The sequence below is a fragment of the Quercus lobata genome, chromosome 2, assembly GCF_001633185.2.
Source record: "Quercus lobata isolate SW786 chromosome 2, ValleyOak3.0 Primary Assembly, whole genome shotgun sequence".
In the NCBI taxonomy this organism is placed as follows: domain Eukaryota; kingdom Viridiplantae; phylum Streptophyta; class Magnoliopsida; order Fagales; family Fagaceae; genus Quercus; species Quercus lobata.
Window position 1 is genome coordinate 3,808,325 of NC_044905.1, and position 16,431 is coordinate 3,824,755.

General features: G+C 34.8%; 3 protein-coding genes across 3 annotated transcripts; 2 read left to right on the forward strand and 1 right to left on the reverse strand.

The window, feature by feature from the left end:
• Window positions 1-657: 657 nt before the first annotated feature.
• On the forward strand, window positions 658-1,029 carry LOC115957645 (serine/threonine-protein kinase PCRK1-like). The gene has a single exon (XM_031075945.1). It carries the CDS (start codon window positions 658-660, stop codon window positions 1,027-1,029), a length of 372 nt encoding a protein of 123 aa, XP_030931805.1.
• Window positions 1,030-5,928: 4,899 nt separating this feature from the next.
• Window positions 5,929-8,257, forward strand: LOC115978120 (putative receptor protein kinase ZmPK1). Its single transcript, XM_031100142.1, has one exon. The coding sequence runs from the start codon at window positions 6,041-6,043 to the stop codon at window positions 8,216-8,218; it is 2,178 nt and encodes a 725-aa protein (XP_030956002.1). The 5' UTR covers window positions 5,929-6,040; the 3' UTR covers window positions 8,219-8,257.
• A 3,017-nt stretch (window positions 8,258-11,274) lies between these two features.
• Window positions 11,275-12,342, reverse strand: LOC115974126 (transcription factor MYB73-like). Its single transcript, XM_031094343.1, has one exon. It carries the CDS (start codon window positions 12,219-12,221, stop codon window positions 11,337-11,339), a length of 885 nt encoding a protein of 294 aa, XP_030950203.1. The 5' UTR covers window positions 12,222-12,342; the 3' UTR covers window positions 11,275-11,336.
• Window positions 12,343-16,431: the final 4,089 nt, after the last annotated feature.

Genomic DNA, 16,431 nt, shown 5'->3' on the forward strand with positions numbered 1-16,431 from the left:
CTGCTGTCGAGCCACAGGGCTGGAACAACTCTTCAAGCTCGATAGATAACTAGCTGTCAAGCTTTAATGAACTTGCACTTTTTAGCTTGAATCTTGGATATACTTGCATGGTTTTAACACTTGATCTTAAAACACAGTTTCTTGAAGTATTAAACACATCCTAAATCTACCCAAATACAAGTAAAATACGTTTTGTCAAAGAATTTGCCAATTACATAAAATAGTGACATATGTTCCTAACAAATGAATCACATATGTCCTAACATACTAAAGAGATTGGAAGAGGTGCAGGGGGAATTGTATACAAAGGGGTGTTGCCTGACAGTCGAGTTGCAGCAATCAAGCGCCTCAATGAAGCCAACCAAGGAGAAGGTGAATTTCACAGGCTTTTGGTGTACGAGTACATGGAGTATGGTTCTTTAGCAAAAAACCTCTCAATTAAGACACTTAATTAGGAGAAAAGGTTCAAAATTGCCATGGGCACTGCAAAAGGCCTAACCTATTTGCATGAGGATTGCTTGGAATGGATTTTACATTGCAATGTAAAGCTTCATAATATACTTTTGGACTTGACTTATCAACCAAAAGTGGCAGATTTTGGCTAGAGGTATTCTTAAGCATTCAAGCTTCTCAAAGATAAGAGGAACTCATGGTTATATGGCTCCAGAGTGGGTTTTCAATCTACCTATCACCTCCAAAGTGGATGTTTATGGCTATGGGATTGTTGTGGTAGAAATGGTGACCAAAAAGGGGCCGTCAAGGAGTGTCCATGCTATAGATGATGGTGGGGAGGCAGAGCACAAAAGGCTAGTTACGTGGGGGAGAGAAAATATGAAGAAAGAGGCTACAAATATTTCCTCACTTGAAAACATCATTGATCCAATGTTGGAAGGTAAATATGATATGGGCGAGATGGAAGCTTTGCTTCAAGTTGCTCTACAATGCGTAGAAGAAGATAAAGATGCAAGACCTACCATGAGCCAAGTAGTTGAGATGCTCTCATACCAAGAAAAAGATTTAGTCCCATGACCTACTAAATATGATATGTCTAGTGACTACCAAATTCCATTCATAAAGCAAGCATAGTTGTGAACGCATTACCCAATAAATTGGAGTCTCTCCTATAGTCCTATACGTTGGGTAGGCATTTAGCATCCACTTTGATGTGAAATAGGTGAGTGTGTGTGTTTTTTTAAATTTATTTAACCTTTTCATTAGCTTGCATCTTCCCTTTAAACTAGTCATGTACCTACAACAACATGAGTCAATAAAATCTATGACTTAATTCCCAAAAAATAAAAATAGAATTCCTCATTTGTTAGATAATTCTTCTCCATCCTTTTCCAAAGATTAAAAATTCAATAATTTGATAAAAATTTTGGTTAAGACATATTGTTGATCTCTAAAGTTTAGCAGTTTTAGTTCCTGAAATTTAAAGTTATCACTTTTAATTCTTAACAAACTTAAAAAAATTGCTTTTAGTCCCTAAATAATTTAAAAGATCAATCTTAGTCCCTAAGAAACTCTAAGTAATAGCTTGTGCGATCACTTTAAACTTTGTTAATTAAGAGAGAGAGAGAGAGAGAGTAATTTATTAATATTTTTGTGTCAAGAATTGCGTCAGGGACTACCTTTTTATATAAGTATATATGTGTGTAGCTCAAATAAAAGGTGCGTAAGGCAAGTAATTTATAGCACAAGCAATAAAACAGTAGGCCTAAGTCCATTGGGCTAGACCATAATATATACTAACAAATTTTAGGGACTAAATTCGCTAGTATTTTAAATTTTGAAGACCAACAATATTTTTAAGCCTAAAAGATATTAATTAATTATGTAAGTTTTTTTTATTTAAAGGATAATATTATTAAGGAGGATAGCTAACCCCCATCAAAAGGAACCAAACGTTCATACACTGTACCAACATGGTCCAAATTTAAAGTAACAAATACACATTAGAATGAGGCTCATAAAACAAAACAAAATCTTGAGCTCAGTGGACAATCCGCTAGGCAAGTGGATCAATACACTTGTTAGCCTTTGTATAGTAGTGGGATATCCTAACTTGAGGAAATCTCCTTGGAATTTCCCTGCAATCAATCACAATAATAGCATTAGAATTGTTAGCAAGATTAGGGTCTTTAAGAAAATCAACAATAATCTTAACATCGAGCTCAATTTCTACTGCATGCAAATTAAGGGAAATGGAAAGACTAATTCCAATAGTAGCATTAGAATTATTAGCAAGATTATGGTCTTTAAGAAGATCAACAATAATCTTAACATCTAGCTCAATTTCTACTGCCTGCAAATTAAGGGAAATGGAAAGACCAATTCCATACCTAACAGCCCACAACTCAGCAGCCAATCTAGATTTTTTTTTCATCTTGCTCCATTAAGTCTGAGATTTTTTATATTGGTCCATCAAAATTTGAATCCGTTCTCCAAAAATGGCAAAATGCTCCTTTTGTCCATCAAGGTGCCGAAGGGGAGGTTTTATTTGTCATCATCTGAACTCACTGGAGTGAATATGAATTTTCTAGGATTTTAAATTTTTCTCTCTCCTTTGCAAGCCCAGAAGAGGCTGGCTTTACCTTAGATTTTCTAACCATGACTAGCCAGATGAATCATTTGTTCAAGCAGCGCAGTCCATTAAAAAGGTTATTCCAGTCTAGACTCTAGACTCTATTCTCTGGACATTCATTTGTTAAATTATAAAAGCTAAACATCGACAAGGTAAATTGCGAGTGCCATAAACAACGCCAAGGCCATACCCAACCAACAAAATAGAAGTACCTGTAAAGCGCAGACGGTTGTGGCATCTCGAGAAATCTAGAGATGTTGTATAAAATTACGTAGAATCATGTTATTATGTTCTCAGGTTTTTTTTTTTTTTTTTTTTTTAATGAAACAAAATAATATTACTGATGATTAAAAGCATAATACAGAACAAACAGCCTAAGAAGACTCAAGACACTAGCAGAAAGAGAATACACTCAAGTCTACAAAGACACATGAAAACCCATTAAAAAAAAGCTAACACCAACTCCAGCTAAAGATAGCACTAGACAATACAAACTAGCATTAATAGAGATATATATTAGCCCATCATTGTGCAAGATATAGAATAATGCCCCAACTAACAATAAAAATTAAACAAACACCACCACGCACTCTTGTCTTTTAGTGTGATGGTCATTACATAAGGGTTGAAATTCAAATCTCTAAAATAGAGTTTCACACACATTTACATTTAAATTAGGCTAAAGTATAATTTCTATTTTGTATAAAATAAAAAATTTAAAAAAAAAAAAAAAAACTCAACTTTAATGATAAAAAAAAAAAATTAAAAAAACTACATTAGAGCACCCACAGTAGATGTGCCATATATGCCAAATGCTAAATATTTGACACACCAAACACCATTTGACCCCATTTATTAGATGTGTCATATCTCATATTTTTTGCAACATACTATAGTAGAGTCACAAATTTGCCACAGTACGGACGGGTGTGGCATATGGATTTATTATTTTTTTATTCCTCTTTCTCTCTCATCTCTCCGTCAGTCTCACCCTCAGACCCCAATCCTCTCCTCTCTCTCACCCCAATCCTCTCCTCTCAAACCCCAACCCTCATTGCTCTTCCACGCCAATGCCGACGCCGACGCTGACAATCGAGTCTGGGATCGAACCTGACAACGAGTTGGATGCTAAAGACACGTTCTTCAACGAAATCAAGTCCCTAAACGAAGTGGGTATTTCACCATCAAGCGCATTAGATGAAAGATTTAAATACTCGAAGTATGCATTTAGTGTAACCGAAGTGGGTATCTTTCCTTTGAGCTTATTATCTGGGTTCGGTTCCAATGGAGGTGGGTGGGTTTGGTTGGGAGTAATGTCGGTATGGGTCGGCGATGTCGGTGTGGGAATAATATCGGTGTGGGTCTGTTGTGTGGGTCAGTAATGACGATGACGGTGATGAAGATGGTGGGTTTGGAGTCTAGGTTGACTTGGATTATGAAGGTTTTGGGTTTGGAAGTGGGTATGGGTGAAAGTGTGGAGGCGGTGGGTTTGTCGAGGTTTGTGGTTGAGGTGGTGGTGGCGGTGGTGGTGGTGGTGGTGTTGGGGCTTCCGATTTGGTGTTGGTGGGCTATAGGTTTGTTTTGAATTGTGTTTTGGGTTGTGGAGGATGTGGTGGTTATGTGGTGGTGGCTGTTGGTTGTTGGCAGCAGTGTGATGTCTGTTGATTGTGTTTGATTAGTTGTAAATATTATTTTAATGTGCAGTAAATATTATTTTAATGTGTAGTAAATATTATTTTAATGTGTAGTAAATATTATTTTAATGTATAGAATTAAATGATAAAACATCTGATAAATGGGATGTCGTAAAATGATATGGTAAAATAATAAAGTAGGCCTTTATTGTGGCAAAGTGGCATAAATTATGCCACAACTGCTGTGGATGCTCTTCGTAATAGAATTTTTTACATTAAAAGAGAAAAAAGATGGCGAGAGACTAAGTATCTGTTTGGACTCGGCGTTTGTTGCGTTTGCGTTTTTTGTTTTTTTTTTTTACTGCAGCACGCGTTTCAGGGGGACAAATTTCACTGTTCATGAACAGTAGCCGTATATATTTGACTTTTCAGCCCCTTTTCATCACACTCGTGGGTCCCGTGCACTGTTTGCAGGACCCACAAACTTCACTTTTCAATAACTTTTTTATTAAAAATAGGTCTCACGGCACTATTCACACATTTAAAAATTATTTTACTACAGTGTTTTCAGTTTTCAGGAAAAATAAGTTGTATTCAAACGGACCTTAAATGAACGTCTCGATAGCAACAAGCTTCCAGCATTTGCACGTCTAGCGTTTTGCGCGTGAGTCCCATGCACTATTAATGGAATCTACAAACCTCTTTTTTCAGCAAAACTTTCATTAAAAATAGGTCTCACGGCACTATTTACACATTTAAAAATTATTTTGTTACAGTGTTTTTAGTTTTCAGTAATAAACGATATCCAAACAGACTCTAAATGAGAGAAAGAGTTACATGAAGAGAGAGAGAACTCAAAATCCCACTCTTCAATATCCATAACCATCTTTATGTCTAATTAACGTGTCAAATAATTAATCCTCATTAGGACGTTGAAACGTAAAACAAGTTCAGTACTCTTGGTTGAACAAAAGTGCAAAGTCACAGCAGCAATAGTTTAGAACTTTCAGCAGAAATGATTAAATTAGACGAAAAAAAAGATTTTATCTTTGATCGTATCTTTTCCACCCTTCAATCAAGCAGATATAATGAATCTTGGGAGGCATCCCTCAACTTATTTTGCTCCCCACTACCAGATCAAGACAAGTTGACTCTGGTCTATTTAGAATTAGAAGAATTTTTAATTCTACAGCCCACCCTTAGAAGAAAAAAAAAAAACACCCACATGTCATATTTCTTGCACATCATCTAAAATTTGTAATATTTTTAACATTTTTCATATTTAAATAAAATAGAGATCCGGGTTTTAGAGAGTGATTAGCTAGCCTAATATAGACAAGACAATGTGAGTGCTCTTGCCTCTAAAACGCGTTCTAATTCTGCTGACTATGAATTTAGATTCAAAATTGAAACAGTACATCTCATTGACCCAAAAAAGCAATAATGGTTTGAAGTCCGATAATGTTGTACCATTGTGCTCCAAGTCTACCCTCTACATCATAATTTTTGAAGAAATTTTGTCGGTAGGAATAGTCTTTGTCAGTTTTAAATTGAAATTAATTACGTTCTTGCTTTGCCTTGCCCAATACCTCTCATGGGTTCGCCACCCTTCTTCCTTCTACTCTCTTTCGTATTTTCTTTCCCACTTTCAGCTTCACCAATAGTCGTTATCAGCAGATTCAGTACAGGTACATCCCTATTTGTAGAGAAACCAGATATTCTAATATCACCAAATGGCGACTTCTCTGCTGGCTTTTATTCCGTGGGTGATAATGCCCATTGCTTTGCCATTTGGTTTAGCGACTCACGCACCGTAGTTTGGATGGCAAACCGTGACAACCCAGTTAATGGAAAGCACTCAAAGCTCTCTCTCTTCGATACAGGCAATCTCATCTTAACTGATGCCACTAAGGTAAATGTCACCGTTTGGGCCACAAACACTGTCTCACTCTCCTCAGTCCAATTATTTCTCAACGACACCGGTAATCTTGTTCTATGTGACAAGGAAGGTATTGTTTTGTGGCAAAGCTTTGACTTCCCTACAGATACCCTTCTTCCTCAACAACTACTCACTAGAAAAACAAAGCTTGTCTCTTCAAGAAGCCAGACCAAGTTTTCCTCTGGTTTCTATGAGCTTTCCTTCAACAACGACAACCTTCTTCGCTTTGTTTATAATGGCTTAGATGTTTCTGATAGTTATTGGTTTTATTCAGGGCATGAAGATTACAATATTAGCACACTTGTCTTTAATTCCTTAGGGAATTTAAGTCCATCCGATGATTTTACCATTTTGTCAGCCGACTATGGAGCAATGCTTCATAGAAGATTGACACTTGATTACGATGGTAATATTCGATTGTACAGTTGGGAAGAGGAGAGGCAGAGTTGGGTTGTTTCATGGCAAGCCATTCAGAGACCTTGCATCATTGCTGGTGCTTGTGGGGCTAACAGTTTTTGCAGTTACGTTACTGGTTATGGCAGGAAATGTTCCTGCCCATCAGGATACAAGATGAAAAATCGTAGCGATTGGGCTGATGGCTGTGAACTCGTAGTTGAACTCTCTTGCAAGGAAAATGAGTCGGGGTTTCTGATGTTATCCCATGTTGACTTTTACTCGTATTACGGGAATGATTTTGGGAACTTCCTCAATTACACATTTGATCAATGTAGGGATCTATGTTTGGCAGCATGTGATTGCATAGCGTTCGAATACAACTTCAACAAGGAGGCTGGTTATTCAAAATGTTATCCTAAGACACGATTGCTAAATGGGTATCGTTCGCCAGAATTAAATGGAGACGTCTATCTGAAACTACCAAAAAGCTATATCTTGTCCCACCACAATCCTCTAGAAAAATTCAATTTAAATTGCTCAGGTGATGGTACACTACAAAGCGGTAAAAACAGCACAGAGAAATTCATGCTCTGGTTTGCTTGTGGAGTGGGTGGACTTGAAATCATCTCTCTCTTTCTGGTGTGGTGTCTTTTCATCAAAATCGAGAAAAGTTTAGGTGTTGACAAGCAAGCCTATGATCGTGCTGCCATCGGATTCAGAAAATTTACATATACAGAACTAAAAAAGGCCACAAAGAATTTTAGTGAAGAGATTGGAAGAGGTGCGGGAGGAATTGTCTACAAAGGGGTGTTGTCTGACAAACGAGTTGCCGCAATCAAACTTCTCAAAGAAGCCAGCCAAGGAGAAGGTGAATTTCTAGCTGAAGTAACCATCATTGGAAGGATTAACCACATGAACTTAATAGAGATGTGGGGTTATTGTGCAGAGGGAAAGTATCGGCTTTTAGTGTATGAGTATATGGAGCATGGTTCTTTAGCAGATAACCTTTCAGCCAATGTACTTGATTGGGAAAAAAGGTTCAAAATTGTTGTGGGCACTGCAAAAGGCCTAGCCTATTTGCATGAAGATTGCTTGGATTGGATTTTGCATTGTGATATAAAGCCTCAAAATATACTTTTGGACTCAACTTATCAACCAAAAGTGGCAGATTTTGGCCTGTCAAAGTTACAAAATAGAGGTGTCCTTAAGAATTCAAGCTTCTCAAATATAAGAGGAACACGAGGTTATATGGCTCCAGAATGGATTTTCAATCTACCTATCACCTCCAAAGTGGATGTTTATAGCTATGGGATTGTTGTGCTGGAAATGGTAACAGGAAAAGGTCCATCAAGGAGTGTCCATGCAATAGATGATGGTGGGGAGGCAGAGCACAAAAGGCTGGTTACATGGGTGAGGGAAAAAATGAAGAAAGTGGCTGCAAATACTTCCTTACTTGAAGAAATCATTGATCCAATGTTGGTAGGTAAATATGACATATTTGAGATGGAAGCTTTGGTTCAGGTTGCTCTACAATGCGTAGAAGAAGACAAAGATGAAAGACCTACCATGAGCCAAGTAGTAGAAATGCTCTTACGCCAAGAAAAAGTCAGTAATGTTGTTATATTTGATGAGTGTAGTGATGAGTGTAGTCTCATGGCCTACTGAATATGATATGTCAAGTGACTACCAAATTTCATTCATAAAGCAATCATAGTTGTGAACTTGTTCTCTCCTATAGTTTAGCATGCACTTTCATGTGAAACAAGTGTGTGTGTGTGTTTTTTTTTTTTTTTTGAACTTATTTAACCTTTTCATTAGCTTGCATCTTCCCTTTAAACTAATCATGTACCTACAACAACGTGATTCAATAAAATCTATGACTTAATTCTCAGATTAAAATTTCAATAATAAGATAAAAAATTTGGTTAAAATATACTATTGATCTCTAAATTTTATTATATTGACAGTTTTAGTCCTTAAAAATTAAAGTGATCACTTTTAATCCTTAACAAACTTAAAATAGTCGCTTTTAGTCCTTAAAAAGTTTAAAGAGGTCAATCTTGGTCTCTAACAAATTCTAAGTAATTGCTTGTTGTATTGTGGAATGATAATGTGTCAACTTCTAATTTGACTACGTCATATTAGGGATTAAATGTGATCATTTTAAATTTTGTTAATAAAATAAAGTAGAGAGAGAATAATATTTTTGTGTCAAGAATTGTCAAGAAACTACCTTTTTATAGAAGCATATATGTGTAGCACAAGTAAAAGGAGGGTAGGCAAGTAACTTATAGTACAAGTAATAAGACATTTAGCCTAAACCTGTTAGGCTAGACAGTAATATATGCTAACAAACTTTAGGGGCTAGATTCACTAATATGTTAAATTTTGAAGACCAACAATATATTTAATCCTAAATAGTATTACTTAGTTATGTAATTTTTTTTCTTTATTTTGGGTAAAAAGGATAATATTATTAAGGAGGGCAACTAGCCCTCATTAAAAAGGAACCCAACATTCATACACTATACCAACATGGTTCAAATTAAGTAACAACTAACAAATACACATCAATCATCAAAAGGAGGCTCATAAAGCAAAACAAAATCCTGAGCTTAGTGGACATCCTGCCAAACAAGTGCATCAACACACTTGTTAGCCTTTCTATAGTAGTGGAAGATCCAAACTTGAGGAATTTTCCTTAAGACTTTCCCTGTAATCAGCCACAATAATAGCATTAGAATTGTTAGCAAAATCAGGGCCTTTAAAAAGACCAACAATAACCTTAGCATCTAGCTCAATTTCCTCTGCCAGCAAATTAAGTAATGCAAAGACTAATTCCATCCCTAACAGCCCACAACTCAGCAGCCACACTTTGGAAGTAAATGTAAGTTTGTAACTTCAATATGGAATAATGTTTTAAAGTTTGTATGTATGTGATAGAAAATAAATTATTTGGTACCACCAAACATAAATAAGAGGGTTTTTACGCTAAATTTTACTGTTAATCATTATAGTTTAGGTTTTTTTTTTTTTTTTTCTCAAAAAAAAAAGATTTTTTATTTTGATCCATCAAATTTGAATCCGTTCTCCAAAATGTTCTTTTGTCCATCAAGGTGCGGAAAGGGAGTTTTCTCACATCTGAACTCACTGGAGTGACCAGATAAGCAGTGAGCTTGTTACAATATAAATTGTCTAAGCAGCCCAGGCCTGTATAAGATTTTTAAATTTATCTCTTTCCATTGCAAGCCCAGAGGAGGCAGGCTTTACCTTAGATTTTCAAACAATGCTTAGCCCAATGAATGATTTGTTCAAGCAGCCCAGGCCTGTATAAGATTTTTAAATTTTTATCTTTCCTTTGCAAGCCCAGAGGAGGCAGGCTTTACCTTTGATTTTCAAACCATGTCTAGCCGTGTGAATAATTTGTTCAAGCAGCCCAGTCCATTAAAAAGATTATTCTAGGCTAGAGTCTAGATTCTGGACCCTTTGTTAAATTATAAAAGCTAAGGCCATACCCATCAACAAGCTCTGTGTTAAGTGTTAACCAACAAAATAGAAGTACCTGTAAATCTACAGTTTTTTAAAGTACACGACCTGTTTAATAGATTAAAATATGGATTTAAATAAATAATTTTAGTAAAGAAAAGATTTATTAGCAAAGATTGTTTCATGGTGACTAGTCTATATCCTGAAGTCCCAATCCTTCCCTGCTTTCTCAACTATGTTGCCGTGTGGAACTACAATTCCCAAAGGATTTTGAAGCTCCTGCTCTAGCCATTTTTATAGCCAAATAAACACAAGCTAATTTGAACCCAAGCCAAGTACAAGTATCAATTATGGGGAGCATCACCACCTACATAAGTCTATAACATCTATTCTTCTTATGAATTTGTCACTTTATATTTTCCTAAACGCTCTCTGCATAATCTTTAAAACCAAGCAGATACCAAAACGATCAGTGGACCCAACAATCATGAAAGCAATTCTTGTTTTTTTTTTTTCTAATCACACTTCATCATAGCCCACAGCCGTACCCGTCATAAACAAGATATCTATCAAAATAATGGACCAGGATTTATGGAGCACAAGTGGGATTTGAATATTCCAAATTTAAATTCCAAAGCAGCTGTGGATTTTTGGTTCCACTCTCTTAACCCAAATTTTTCACATGCCTCAAAAATATTTTTCTTTTTTTCCCAATATCTCATCACTCAATATCACACAATCACATCCCCAAGTAACTACCAAACAAAATTATTTCGAACCTTTTGTCTCGCTCCCAAACAAAAACCACATTGTTTGATTTTTCATCTTTCAATTTTCTTTCATCGAAACAAACAAAAAATGGTTGTCCTCTCTGTCCAACAGTATTAATCAACTTGCCCATGAATTAAGTCTCTCTCATTAAATTCATTATGACATTATCTTTTCCTCTCTTTTTTTTCTTTAATTTGTTCCATAAAAGAAAAGGCCAAAAAGAAAAAAGAAATAGTCACAGTTGAAGATAAAACGACAACGTTTTTTTTTTTTTCTTCAGATTTTAACCCCCATTTTGTCCCACTGTACACTACCAAAATTATTTTCATTGGTATTCTAATGCAACCGAACTTAAAAAAAAAAAAAAAAAAAAAAAAAAAAAAAAAAAAAAAAAAAGATAAACCCAAAAAAAACAAAAAAACAAAAAAAAAAAAAACTAGGCTTGCTTTGCCTTTGCTTCGCTCAGTCTTTTTTTTTTCTCTCTCTTAGGACTAAAAGACTAGTCTCTCTCTCTCTCTCTGTTTGGCTACTCGATTTTGCTAATCCCAATCCGCTTAATAACAGCGTTCCTAATAGCATCAGTCTGCAAATTACAAAACCCGTTTTGCTCAATCCCCGACATGTAATTCCTCACTTCCTTTCTTATCATCTCTTGCATCACTGCCAAGAACTCGTTGCTGAAGAACTGCTTCTCGTAACCTGCAACCGGTTGCTCCGGTGGTGGTGGTTGCTGCTGAGGTGGCAGTGGTGGTACCATCTGAGCCGGGCTGATTAACTCAAACGGGTCGGATCCGGGTAAAGACAGACTCAGTGAAGTCGGTGGATCCGTTGTGTTTGAACACGAAGTCTCAACCGGATGAGCCGGTACCAGAGGGACAGCTCGCGCCACGGGTCTGAACACGTGAGAAGGTGACGTGGCGGGCAAGCTCGAGTCACTCAAATCGGATCCTGACGGACTGCTCGGATTCAAGTACAGACCCGTACCCGTAACGGTACCCGCCCCGACGCTAGCCGATCTCTTTAGCGGCTGCGGGTTCGAAACGTCGTCGTTAAAGTCGTCGCCCATGGACGAGCATTTCCGCTTGAGCGTCGAGTTCCAGTGGTTTTTAATGGCGTTATCGGTTCGACCGTTGAGGAGGCGAGCTATGGTGGCCCACTTGTTACCGAACCGAGCGTGAGCTCGAATAATCGTGTCGTCCTCGTCGGGAGTGAAAGGTCGGTGCTCAACCTCGGGCGAGAGCTGGTTACACCAGCGTAAACGACACGATTTCCCGGATCGACCCGGGATCGATTTGCTAATCAACGACCAGTTTCTCGGGCCGTAGCTTTGGACCAGTCTCTGTAACGCTTCGTCTTCTTCGGGGCTCCATGGACCTTTTATCCGATCCATATCTTTCTTTGTAGAAGCCATGGAAATATTTAAATTAAAAATAAATAAAAATAAAAATGTTTTTTTTTTTTTTTTTGGGGGGGGTTGTTGATATTTATATTTGTGTTGAGAGGCAGAGCCTCTTTGGTGAAAGAAGAGAGAATTGAGAGGAACGAGAGTGAGAGGGGAATATATAAGAGAGGATAAGGATGACTGGTTGAACCGGTGGGAGTGACCGGTCATAGGCGTTGAGAGTTGGGGGATTCTTCCAGGCAAGGCAGTTACTAGTATACAGCTGTCAAACTGACACGCGTCTCGTCGTTGCCTTTCCAACTTACACGTATGTATATATATATATAATCACTCCCCTTCAGTCCCTTCTAATGGAGTGGAGCTACGTTACTACGTACTGTTCCAACTACACACGTCGTCAAATTCCTCGCCAAATCTATTTCCTCCGTTATAAAAAAAAAATATATATATATATATATATATATTACAAAAACAGCCAAATTTTATAACTTGTTTAATATTACAACCAACGGTGTAATTAAAAATCTTAAATTTATGAAATTGTTTCAATTTAAAGACTTTGTTCTTAAATAAAAATAAATAAAGTAGATAAAAGTGAAAAATCATTGATTAAACTTTGCGTTCACTTAAGTATTGTTCATTCCTCAATTTGACAACTATTGAATAAAGAGAAAAAATAATTATTTTGTGTGATAAAGTGATTGTCAAAAAAGTGAAATTGATTCACTTGGTACAATATAAAGTTTTCTAACAGTTTTTTTTTTTCTTTTCTATTTATTGTGAAAAATAAGGTAAAGAAATAATGGAAATTGATAATTTTCAATATTAAAGCAATTTTATGGCTTTTTGTCACTTTAATTTACAAAATATATCAAGAATCTTGTAGTTTAATGATAATGACAAATCTTTTTCATGAGACAAAGCAAAACTCAAATTGTCTTACTCATTATTGTAAATATGGAATTATTTTTATAAAAAAAAAATACAAAATTAAAAAGTCAGTACCTAATTTGAAGAATGAATTTTGGGCTTTTTTTGTAAATTTTCCTAAACTAAAAGAAAAACACAAAAACAAAGAATACAATCTTAGATCCATCATCCATGATCTAGTGGCCCCCAATGCCCAATCAAAGGTACCAAAAGATTTTTACTTTTTTCAGTGAGTAATAATAATTCACAAAAAAATATCAATTCGATCCAATCTAGAAAACAGAAAAATTTTAATAGGATCACATAAATTCGATAGTGCTCTATTTAAGATGGGAACTTTTTCCCAAAAAGAAAGTAAAGGCATCTATCTATCTAGTGGTCTTGAAATTAGAATTAATTGCCTTTTAGTAATCGTTGACAGAACATACATGAACAGTAAGTACAAATATAACTGTTAAAAAGTAAAAGAGAGCCCAAAAAAAGAGTTGAAAGTGGCAACCTGATATCTCTATGATTTCGGGATTTATTAGATTTTAGATATTTAACCGACCGTTTTGGAAGTTAAAACGGAGGTTAAAAAAAAAAAGTTTTAAAAAAGAGAGAAAAAAACAAACGTGTGTTTAAGGAAAAGGTTAATCTAATGACGAACAGACGAAATTGTAAAAGATACAGTTTTGGGGATGACTTTGACCAAGCCAGGCTGGAGAGCAATTTCGAGGAAGGGGATTTTTTTTTTTTTTTTGGTTATATAAACATACAATATAATTTATTAATTTGTTGTATAGTAGAGGGGGAGAAAAGGACGCACGGAAGTGGTGAGCTGGAGCATAAAACGACAAAATAGAGTAGCAGAATCGGGGGACGAACGGAACTGCAATCCTGTCAGTCCAGCCTGTCATTACTTACTCTTAACCCAGTCCCACACACATACTCGACTCACTCGGACTACTGCCCTTAACGGCCTACTACTCCCACTAACGGACACGTGTCCGTCACGCACTTGTTCTTCTTGAACCGCCAAAACCGACTCCACCGTCTTTACCTGCTTACATTAATAAACTCCCTCACTCTCTCTCGGAATTTTTTTTTTGACTGTTTAAATACGGTTTATTGTTGAAAAATTGAAAATTAAAAACTAAAAATATTATAATAAAATAATTTTTAAATGTGTAAATAGTACAGTGAGACTCAATTTTTAAAGTTATATTTGCGTTTTTCTATATTTACGGATCTCGTAAACAATACACAAAATCCATAGAAAAAACATCAAATGCAAGTTTTTTTTCCTTTTCAGTCAAATCCAAACATACACCTTATCTGTTCAAATCAATTTTTTTTAAAGAAATTTTTAGCTTATGAAGTCTACTTCTTATTATAGTTCTTTATTATCAGACCATAACACCAATTGATTTTTTATGTAAATAGAGATTGAATTTCATATCTCTTATTCAACTATTATAAATTTTACTAATTGAGCTAATTAGAACCCACTTGTTCAAGTCAATTGACCATTCTTTTTTTTCTTTTCATTTTTTTTGTATTTACCATATGTGTGATGAGAGATAAATTCGTGTAAAAATAATGTTAATATCAATCAAAACTTTTATTTATATTTTTATTTATTTAGTAGAAAAATTAGTAGACTTTATTTATACAAAATCAAAAATGAAAAATGATCTCTTATTCAACTATCAGAAATTTTACCAATTGAATTAACTAGAACCCACTTGTTCAAGTCAATTGACCATTCATGTTTCTTTTCTTTTCTTTTCTTTTCTTTTCTTTTTTAATTTACCATATGTGCGGTGAGAGATAAATTCGTATGAAAATAATGTTAATATCAATCAAAACTTTTATTTTTGTTTTTTTAGTAGAAAAATTAGTAGACTTTATTTATACAAAATCACAAACGATAAATGATAGACATTCTTCTAACTAAACAATGGACTTCTTATTCTCTTTTGCAACACAATTTCACCTTAAGTTGTGAAGTAGATTTTGATGATTTTTATCTCTAGAATTGTTGTAATGTTGTTTATGTTATATATGCTTTCAATTTTTCAATATGTAACTAGCTTCTCATTCACTGCATGAGCTTAGAAATCAACACAATTCGCAATATGTTACTAAATGTTAATACCAAAAGTTTAACAATTATAATCTTAGCATTTATACACAAAAATATTAGAGGTGCTATAAAGTACACATTAAATCATGATGTAATAGATTTTAAGAAATTCTTCCAAACTGATCTGGAAATAAATTTATTTATTAGTTATATGCCTCTATGGACCTTCCTAATTACTTCATCCTCAAAATTTATTTACGTTTTAACAAGTGTAATGCCCATAATTATTCTAGTGATTTAAATAAATTATGTTATAGAATTGTATTTTTGTCCAATATGTCAGTGACAAATCTTAATTCCTAAGATCTCGAAGTCAAACAATAATGTTTTCTACTTTGAAAATGAAATGTTTGATGATTTAGTAACAAATGGTAAAAAGGAGAGTTCATGCTTAGTATAATAACTATTTAGTAAGAACATAACCCATCGGTGATTAATTTAGACACAATTTGATTTCTTCTCTGCTTTGAATGACATTGAAGTTTATATATTTTTTTTTAAAAAAAAAAATGGTTTCTGACAGTTTTGTACAGCACATTCTACCATGTATGGTTCTCTTGATTAGTTCCCAACGACTGAATCTTGATTTTTTTTTTTTTAGCTTGAGGAGGCCCACATAACAATATAGATGAGTGTACACATTTGGGTCCTCATTTTTCAACAACCATAGCCCCTTTTTCTTCTTACTCAAAAAAAAAAAAACCCTTTTTCTTCATAGGCCCTCATATAAATAAATGCATATATTGAAAATGAAAATGCAGTAAAAGTGGATAACAGTCTAATGGCCAAACTTCACTTTATAAACTTACTTTTATAGACACAAAAAATTTGACAAAAATGTATATAATTATTAATGTGATAAATTGTTAGTAATAAGTAAAAAAATTAATATTAATTGTGGACTAAAAAAATTGATAAAAGTTTACTAACTCAATGGTTTTCAAAATTTTTTATGCGCAAGACATTTCTTGCAATAATTTGATGATACACTAGAAAAAGCATAAATGATAAACAAGAGAATTGCCAATACCATATACACCTATTTCTAGTAATATTAGGTGAAAACAACTAAACAAGTACTGATCAATCCTATCAATAAAAAAAATTAAAAATTAAAAAAAAAAAAGTGTAAACAAGTGGTGAGTGGCAATGCAATTGGGA